Source organism: Lithobates pipiens, unplaced genomic scaffold (genome assembly GCF_037356315.1).
Source record: "Lithobates pipiens isolate NorthernLeopardFrog02 unplaced genomic scaffold, aLitPip1_a1.2 Scaffold_8, whole genome shotgun sequence".
NCBI classification, from domain to species: Eukaryota; Metazoa; Chordata; class Amphibia; order Anura; family Ranidae; genus Lithobates; species Lithobates pipiens.
Genome location: NW_027507903.1, coordinates 2,634,421 through 2,644,474, shown reverse-complemented (window position 1 = coordinate 2,644,474; position 10,054 = coordinate 2,634,421). Strand labels below are relative to the sequence as shown.

Genomic DNA, 10,054 nt, shown 5'->3' with positions numbered 1-10,054 from the left:
CTTTCCAAAAAGGGGTCATTTGGGGGGTATTTGTACTTTTCTGGCATGTTAGGGTCTCAAGAATTGAAATAGGCCGTCAGTACTTCAGGTGTGATCAATTTTCAGATATTGGCACCATAGCTTGTGGACTCTATAACTTTCACAAAGACCAAATAATATCCACCAATTTGTACTTATTTTTTACCAAAGATATGTAGTAGTATACATTTTGGCCAAAATTTATGAAGAAAAAAATTACTAATCTGCTAAATTTTATAACAGAAATAAAGAAAAATTCATTTTTTTTTTTTTTACAGAATTTTCTGTATTTTTTCTTTTATAGCACAAAAAATAAAAAACCGAGCGGTGATTAAATACCACCAAAAGAAAGCTCTATTTGTGTGAAAAAAAGGACAAAAATTTCATATAGGTTCAGTGTTGCATGACTGAGTAATTGTCATTCAAAATGTGAGAGCACCGAAAGCTGAAAATTGGTCTGGTTATTAAGGGTGTTTAAGTGCCCAGTGGTCAAGTGGTTAAAAAATAAAAAAAATAAAATAAAAAGATATATGCAAATACTTTATTTACCATCCTTAGATAGGAATATTTAAAACATTACAATCTGAATGAAGATACAATTTACTGTTAGGTTGACCCAGGTTGTGCAAGTCCTGGTATAGAATGTCGAGGGTGTGGCCTACGCATTTCGCGGGAACTCCGCTTCGTCAGAGCCTTTTAGAACCACACAAACAGAATGTAAGTATTAAATATGTCCTAAAGATACAAAATTGCTAAATTGGCAATATCAACGATTTTAGAATATAGCCAATTCCACAATTTTGTATCTTCAGGACATCTTTAATACTTGCATGCTGTGCTGGGGGGGGGGTTCCTGCAAAGTCCACACCCTCGATATTCTATACCAGGACTTGCACAACCTGGGTCAACCTAGCAGTAAATTGTATCTTCATTCAGATTGTAATGTTTTAAATATTCCCATCTAAGGATAGTAAATACAGTATTTGTATACCTTTTTAAGAAAAAAACACTGTTATAAATCATTATTTACACGCCAACGAGGCACATGCAAAGTCCCACTCCATGTTTTCCAAATTTTGTTCCCATTAGGGATGGTGCCTCCATGTGAGTTATTATTTGATGTTTACCCTCAGCCTCATTTATTTGCTTTGATCTTTTGCCAAGAAAAAAAAAAAAGGAAGCAAGCCTCGTTTACATTGGATCAGAATCGTAAGGGACGTCATGACGTCGCTCTGGTCCTCCCAGGCCATATAGATGAGTGGAGACCATCTTTCCTTCACTCATCTCCATGAACAGCCAATGGCAGATTAGTTCCCAGAGCTACCGATTGGTCAGGCAAGTCCAGGAACCACCAGAAATGTCAGATGGGATGACCCCTCCCACTGCTTCTAAAAGTGATCCAGCAGCGATTGTGCCACTCGGACCACTTATCAGAAAGATCAGCACTGATGAAAAAAAAATAAAAAGGATACAGGGGTTATGGCATCTAGCTGCAGCTCTAACCCCAGTATTAAACATCCATCCCCTTTCACCTCAATGGATTCCTTATCCTTATGGCAGGTGGTAGTGCCCACTGAACACAATGGTGGGAGGGGGGGGATTCCTGCTGTGGCTGCAGCACATGAACGACCCACAGCCACTGCTTCTGTATCTAGAGGGAAAGCAGTGTGTGTGTGTGGGGGGGTAAAAACCCCTACCTCACATGTGAACAAGCCCTTAGACTGGGGTGCGCCATGACTAAAAAAAGAGAAACACTGAAGAAGTGTATAGGAACAGTATTGGACACATACCTTTGTGAACCCATTCAACACAGCTTGAGCCCTCTCTCCAGTCTTCATATAGGCCACAGCCTGGTCATTGGCTGTAATATACAGCTCTTCATCTAAAATTCTGTCCAGAACCAGTTTCCGGAATAATCGTTCTGCATTGTGCCGGGAATAAGCTGCTCCCTTTCCAAATATACCAGTCTGGATCTTCCCAGATTTGCTGCCTGTAAGTAAAGAGATGTTGTGTACAGCCCGTGGGGAATTTTTTTTTCTTTTTGGGACACACAGACTGCGAGTCACATCGCTTACCCAGAAATATATCCACCATCATATTGAGTGTTAGGCGGTTACCGGAACTATTTCCTCTCCCACGACCAGAAGAGCAATGTTCTTGGACAAATCTTACCAAACTCTTCACCTCTTCAGTCACATCTCTAGATTTGTATTGCTGGAATATAAAAACAGGCAAAGAGCAATATAAAAATTGAATTATAGCTGTGTGACTTTTATTTGCCATTTATATTACTAAATTCCATCGCGCATAACCCACTCTTACAGCCTTTTCTAAATCCTGCATGTTAACCACTTCGATACTGGGCAATTTTACCCCCTTCCTGCCCAGGCCAATTTTCAGTTTTCAGTGCTGTTGCACTACAATTGCGCGGTCAAGCTTTCTTTTGGTGGTATTTATTCACCACTGAATTTTTTATTTTTTGCAAATTAACCACTTTCTTACCGGGCACCTAAACCCCCCCTCCTTCCCAGATCAAATTTCAGCTTTTAGCTCTGTCAGTCAATTGCGCGGTCATACAACACTGTACTCAAATTTTTATACAAGTCTCCCACTTTTCCGCCATCTGTCCCTAAAGCAGACTGTGGCCAGTGGGACAGCACGGACCAAGTGCAAAGGCTTCCGACAGACATTGGTCACCAAGAAATTGAAGCAGGGTGAAATGACCAGTATGCGGACTGAAGAGGTACTAGCTCTGAAGTGGAGAGTTAAAAAAAAATAATAATAAAAAAAAAAAAGATGTCTACATCCTTTCCACAATACACGATGACACCTTGGTGGAACGGCAGAGAAGAAAAGGCCCCATCCAGAAGCCAAAATGTATCCATAAGTATAACCTATACATGGGAGGGGGTGAATATGAACGACCAGATGATGCAGCCCTACTTGGCCACCAGGAGATCACTGTTTTAGTACAAGAAAGTTGCCATTTATTTGATGCAACTAGCTATGTTTAATTCATATATTAATTTTTCTAAGTGCACCCAAAGTTCCCTGACCTATCTAGAATTCCAAGACGACGTCATCACAGCCCTCGTCTATTCCGATGGCCAACCCACTCAACTAATTCGCTCTGATGCAGTAGCCAGACTCCATGAAAGGCACTTTCTCGAAATCCTCCCTCCTACCCAAACAAGTCGCAAACCCCCCAAAAAATGTTGTGCGTGTTCAAGTAGAGGAATTCGAAGTGACACCCAATACTACTGTCCCGACTGTCCCTCCCAGCCAGGCCTCTGTATTGGAACGTGCTATCGGAGCTATCATACTTCACTACACTATTAGTAAAGTGAAGATGATTTTTTTCCAGTTTCCACTTTCTGACATTTCTGTGTATGACCCGGACTGTTAACGACTATGCCTCTGCCCAACATGTTTCTGCCTTCAATGTGAATTGACCTCGGCCTGTTAAATAACCATGCGTTTTGCCTGCCTCCTGAACTGATCATTTGCCCTGCCAATGAACAGCACAGGGGTCTCACATGTGAGGGGATCCAGAAAAGATTTTCCGAGTGGAGAAAACATTTTTCTCCGGGTTTTTCGTTTTCTTGGATTAGGGTCTGGAGACTCGGAGGCTTCGTAGAGATTTGGGTGGGAAGAAGCCTCTACCCCTGTCCTCAGGTCTTACCTGACCAAGGCCCAATGTACAAAGTGCCGCCTGCTGCCATCTCAACTGGCCATGCCTTTGCCTGTCCCCTGAACTGCCTGCTAAACCTTGGACTGTACTGAACCATGTTCATACTTTTCCATATCTGTCTGCTGCCTGGACAATTCCTGGACATTGCCTTTGGCCGTCTAGACAAATGCTCTGACTGCTCTGGAACGGTATTCCTGCCTACTAAAACCACAGGTGAGCCTTTTTTTTTTTACCCTTTGCTCAGCAGAATGTATTTTGGGGTGTAATTCTTGGTGCCTACATGCTATGTGTTAGAAGCCTGAAGGTGCTATGTGCATGTTGGGCCTCTGTATGTGGCCAGGCTGTGGAAAAGTCTCACAAACGGGGTATCGCCATACTCGGGACGAGTATCAGAATGTATTTTGGGGTGTAATTTTGGCTATGTACATGCTATGTGTTAGAAAGATCTTCTAAATTGACAACTTTGTGAGAAAAAATAGGTTTTCATTTTCTTTCACATTTTCCAAAAACTTGTGGAAAGAAATGACATGTTCAAAAGACTCATTATGCCTCATAGAATATACATTGGGATGTTTTCTTTCCAAAATGGGGTCACTTTGTGCGCAATTCCATTGTCCTGGTGCTCCAGGGCCTTCAAAAATGTGATAAGTACTAATTACACATGAAATGTGTAATTTATGCCTTTAGAACACCTGATGGTGCTACATGGATTTTGGGCCTCTGTATGTGGCCAGGCTGTGGAAAAGTCTCACACATGGGGTATCTCCATACTCAGGACGAATAGCAGAATGTATTTTGGGGTGTAATTGCAATTATGCCTGCACCATGTGTGAGAAATAACTTAGTGAAGGAAAAAAAAAAAATTATATTATAATATATATTTCTTAATTTTCCAAAGCATTGTGGGGGGGAAATTGCAACTTAAAAAAATTCACTATGCCTCTTACTAAATACCCCCAACTGTCTTCTTTCCAAAAAGGGGTCATTTGTTGGGTTATTGTAATGGCCTCATGAAATGAGATAGGCCATCAGTGCATTAGGATTGATACATTTTCAATAATGCGTAGCATGGTTTGTAGGCTCTATAAACTTTCACACAAACCAACGATCATACACTTATCAGGATTTTATTTTTTACCAAAGACATGTAGCAGAATACATTTTGGCCTAAATTTTCACCAAAATTAAATTTTTTGGGTTTCTTTTAAAAGAGAAAGTAAAAAATTGTTTTTTCTTTTTCCAAAATATTTGCTCCTTTTTTGCTTATATCACAAAAAATAATAAATGAAGTGGTGAATAAATACCACCAAAAGAAAGCTCTATTTGTGTGAACAAAATGATAAATTTAATTTGGATACAGTGTAGCATGACTGAGTAATTGTCATTCAAAGTGAGAGAGAGCACTGAAAGCTGAAAATTGGTCTGGGAAGGAAATAGGGTTTAAGTGCACTGTATTGAGGTGGTTAACAACCTAAGACCCGAGGGGCGTGGCTTCGGCATGGTGGCGAGCGGACGCTAGCACAGTGAGCTCCCGGCCGGCGGGCCCCGTGCAGCACAGCGGGACAGGCATCACTGGCACTAAACACACCACGGACGCACCCGGAGGCCTGGGGAACGATCCGCCGCTCTTGGCGTCTGATCCGCGGCATGGATCGTTATATTAAGCACCTTAAGCCGTCGGCCTCTACTCCGGCGCGGTCCAGGATGGCGCCGGCGGCGCACACCTCGGCCGTCCTACACGAGGCCCAGGGAGCCCAGAGCTGCAGCCAGCAGAGAGGGGATGACCTCACAATGTCGCACTGCTCCCCCCTCAGTGACCTCTCTCCCTGCCTCCCAAGATCACTGGCAGCAACACCGGACAGAACGGAGGGTCTGTTCGACTCAGTGCAGTGCTCACCCTGTGCTCATCCCTCCATCCCTGTCTCTGACCTCCTCCATGGATCCGGCCTGCAGGACACAGTGAGTACACATGCTACCAATGCACAGCAATATGGGGATGTTTTGCAGGCTGACCCCTCACATAAGTTATGGGATCTATTGCAACAGTTGCCCACTAGAAATGACTTTGAAGCACTGGCCACTAGAATGGAACTGGCAATGAGGGGGGAGATGCAGGCCCTTAAGCAAGAAGTCACAGCTATTGAAACCAGAGTCTCCACTGTAGAGCAAGCGCAGGAACTGTTATCTCACAGAGTACAGGAGGTCCAGACAGCACAGGCAGACGTCAGCGATCAGTATCTCCAACTGCAATTGCTTATTGACGACCTGGAAAATCGCAGCCGCAGGCAGAATATCCGCCTGCGAGGTATCCCAGAGTCTATCCAGCAGTCTGACCTTCGGTCGACAGTGACCGCTGTCTTTAATCGGTACCTGGACCGACCACCGGACACAGCTATTACTCTAGATCGAGTTCACAGGACTCTGGGCCCTAACGCTAACTTGCCAGATAGACCCAGAGACGTCCTTTGCTGCCTGCATTCATTTACTCTCAAAGAAGACATCCTGAGACAGGCTTGGCGGGTAGGAGTGCTGGAGTTTGACGGCGCAGCTATACATCTGCTCCCGGATATTTCCCGTCGCACCCTTCTGATGAGGCGGGCGCTCAAACCCATCTTGGACGGCATCAGCGAGAAAGGCCTCACCTACAAGTGGGGTCACCCGTTTCATCTGATAATACGTAAAGGGACGGAGACCTTTGCTCTACGCCATCCCTCGGAGCTACCGCACCTGTTTGCTTTTGCCGCGATGGACCCAATTGCTGTGCTCAACTGGCTTCTGCTGAACGCTCCACCGAGTGTGCACCAGCGCCCTGCCGCTGGGGGACAACGGGGAGCTAGAGCCGGACATCGTGGGCGAAGAGGCCTAGCACGAGAGCCGCGGGGACAGGCCCCCTGACTCTAGGAAACCAGGTACCCTGATGTCCCCCCTTGCCGGTCATACCAGACTGTTTTTTTTCAACATTTCTTTATTTTTCTGTACAGTGTTGCCTGAGACTATTTGCTCGTCCTCGGTGATCGGGCCCAGCTTGCTGCAAGCCTGACTTTCCCGACGGGAGAGCTCATCCAGACTCCCAGTTGGACTTGAACGCCTCCTGCCCCTTTGGACCTGGGGGAGCTGGGATTAGTAGTTGTTTCTCTCCCCTGCACCTCCTGGGTTTCCCCCTCTCTCCCCCCCCCCACTTTTTGGTTGTTATTGTTATTATTTTTGGAACCTGCCGGGTACGTTACGATGGGGCTGGGCATGTAGTGGTAACTTCAAGCAGGGGTCCTTACGCCTTCTGCTTTGGTCAGAGGGGGTACTTCCTTGCATGGTTTTCGCCCAGAGCCCCACCTAACACCAAACATGTTGTTTAGCGAGCGAGGTGCTCCTTTCCTCTATGGATTACATTATCTGTAATAGAAGTCCTCCCCTTTCTACAACCCTCCCCCCCTCCTCTTTTTTTCTTTTATTTTATTTTTTTTTCTTCCTTTTTGGGGGAGGGGCGGGCACAGGGACGGGGTGGGTGGGCAGGGTCCTGTTGACCAGAGTTTAGGGGGGCCCGGGGGAGGGCACGAGTTAACACCCGCCACATATTTTGTCACACTTTCCTTGGGACTACGGGCTTGTTGGACCCAACACTGGGGCTTATGATAACCGTTACCGGGTAAGGGGTTAGTTACTTTCGACATCCCTGCGGGATGCACCTGGTTTCCCTGTGTGAGATTATCAGTTGAATGTATTACATGCCATGTTGGTGATGTCATTTAATCTTATGTTTACTGTTTTTCTGTTTATTGTCTGCTGCTGCTGTGGGGGTCCCAATGGCCGGGGCTCCGCGCTTGACCGTGCCTTAACACCTCCCACCTTAGGTACACTCTGCCCTGGTGGCAATAGTTCTCCTGACTGGAGATACATCCTTTGATAGTCCTTCCTTTTTTTTCCCCCCTCTTTCTATCTCCACTTCCACCCAGCTCTTATTTGACGCTTAGTGGCGTCCTAGCCCTTGACCTTTGTCCACCCCCCTCCCCCCCTCCTCTCCCCCCCATTCCCCGTCCCCACCCCCCCTCTCGGGGAGCGAGCACTCCGCTGCCATGGCCCTGAAATTTCTCTCTTGGAACTTTAAGGGGCTTAATTCCCCGGAGAAGCGATCCAGCTGTCTGACCGAACTTTGGAGACAGAGGGCACACATAGTCTTTCTCCAAGAGACACATTTTCGGGCAGACAAGGTACCGAAGCTCACTAACAAGCAATTTCCAGTGGCTTACCATAGTCCCTCTGCCTCATCCAAATCCAAGGGGACGAGCATTTTAATCTCCAAATCACTACACTGGCAGTATCTAGCAGAACTTCAAGATCCGGAGGGCAGGTTCCTACTAGTGAAAGGAGCAATAGACTCTCACACGTTTACTCTTGCGAACTACTATCTGCCGAATACGAATCAAGCCCAGGCTTTGGGAACTTTTCTGTCCACACTCGAGACGTTCCGTGAAGGCACACTTATTGTGGGTGGGGACTTTAACCTGACTCTGGATCCCTCTAAAGACTCCTCGGTACAATCATCATCTCTGCCCCATAATGCGCGTCGCTACCTGAAAGGATTGCTCCATAGCCATCAGTTGGTGGATATCTGGAGGATTTTCCATCCGCAAGATAGGGACTTCACTTTTTACTCTCCCACTCACGGATCCTACTCCAGGATCGATTTTTTTCTAATTCAGCATTCCACCATCCCCCTCGCCTCTAAAGCTTCGATTGGCCAGATAACGCTCTCTGACCATGCGCCGGTCCTTCTGGAGCTTACGATGCCGCATTTACATGAGAGGACACCACTTTGGCGTCTGAATGAAACGCTCCTTAAGGACCCCGATGGGGCGGCGGAGATTGCAGCAGAATTACTGGCCTACTTTGCCGATAATGTCGGCTCAGTGTCTAACCCTCTTCTTGTCTGGGCGGCCCATAAATGCTTCATCAGGGGGATCCTTATTAAATTAGGGCACGCGGCAAAGCAACGCTGTGCTAAAACCCTGACAGACCTGCTAATGAAGCTCCATCGGCAGGAACAGAGGCACAAAACGAGCTCTGATCCTGTGCTGGAAGCAGAGCTGCTCCAGACCAGGGAGGCCATCAGGAACCATTCCCTATATCAGGCGAAGCACACCCTACTCAAGGCTAGAAGAGCGTTTTATGAGTATGGGGATAAGTGTGGCCGCCTGTTGGCCAATGCACTCAGGGTGAAGCGAGCGCAAACGTATGTTCCTGTATTATCAACGCCGACTGGGTCCAGGGTACATGCGACTCCTGACCTAGCAGCGACTTTTCGTGAGTTCTATGCTAGGCTTTACAATCTGGACCGGTCCCAGGCAGTTACCGCCCCCACTATCTCCGATATACAGGAATATCTCAGGGAAGCCAACTTACCTGCGCTTTCAGAGACGGACCGAGAACTACTATCCCAACCTATTCGCATAGAGGAATTGGCAGCGGCCATTGCCGATACTCAGCCGGGGAAGGCCCCGGGACCGGATGGATTTGCGCTTCCGTATTATAAAACTTTTCAAACGCAGTTGGCCCCCCAACTTATTAAAGCCTTCAACGCTATTCTGAATGGGCATAGCGTCCCTCCAGACATGCTACGGGCATCTATCTCGGTGATCCCTAAACCTGGAAAGGACCCGCTGTTGTGCGCCAGTTACAGGCCCATCTCTCTGCTGAACTGTGACATTAAGCTCCTTACGAAAATTTTAGCTTCCAGGCTCAGTGGTTTTATGCCACACCTGGTAGCTTTAGACCAAGTGGGCTTTATACAGTCCAGAGAAGCAAGGGACAATACCGTTCGGACGCTTAACGTCATAGAGATGGCGAAGAGATCAGGCACCCCACTCATACTCCTGTCCACTGACGCCGAAAAGGCATTTGACAGGGTGGACTGGGGGTTTCTACAAGAAGTGTTGTGGTCCTTTGGTATGCCTAAACCGATAATGGACTGGATAGCAGCTCTATACTCTAGTCCTATGGCCACGGTCCGGGTTAACGGGATGGATTCGAAACCTTTTGAGATCTCAAATGGGACCCGACAGGGATGCCCACTTTCCCCCCTTCTTTTCGTCCTCTCCTTGGAGCCGTTTCTCAGGCACATAAGGGATAACCCCAATGTATGCGGGGTTCAGTCGGATTGTTACCACCACAAAGTGGCCGCGTACGCGGATGACCTCTTATTTTTTATCACAAAACCAATAACGTCCCTGCCGTCGTTGCTGCGCGAATTAACACGATATGGTTCCTTATCCAAGTTTAAGGTCAATCTTCAGAAATCAGAAGCTCTGAATGTCTCAGTGTCGGACCGCACACTGGCGGGTCTGCGACCAT

At 46.7% G+C, this 10,054-nt stretch overlaps 1 protein-coding gene across 1 annotated transcript in view; it reads right to left on the bottom strand.

Moving 5' to 3' along the window:
• The window catches only part of BLM (BLM RecQ like helicase), an 81,469-nt gene that overhangs the window by 7,814 nt on the left and 63,601 nt on the right, over window positions 1-10,054 (bottom strand). Inside the window, exons 17-18 of the mRNA XM_077473492.1 lie at window positions 2,094-2,232; window positions 1,809-2,008 (exon numbers count right to left, since the gene is read on the bottom strand). Of these exons, the coding sequence (XP_077329618.1) occupies window positions 1,809-2,008; window positions 2,094-2,232 (339 nt within the window). The remainder of the gene's footprint in view (window positions 1-1,808; window positions 2,009-2,093; window positions 2,233-10,054) is intronic.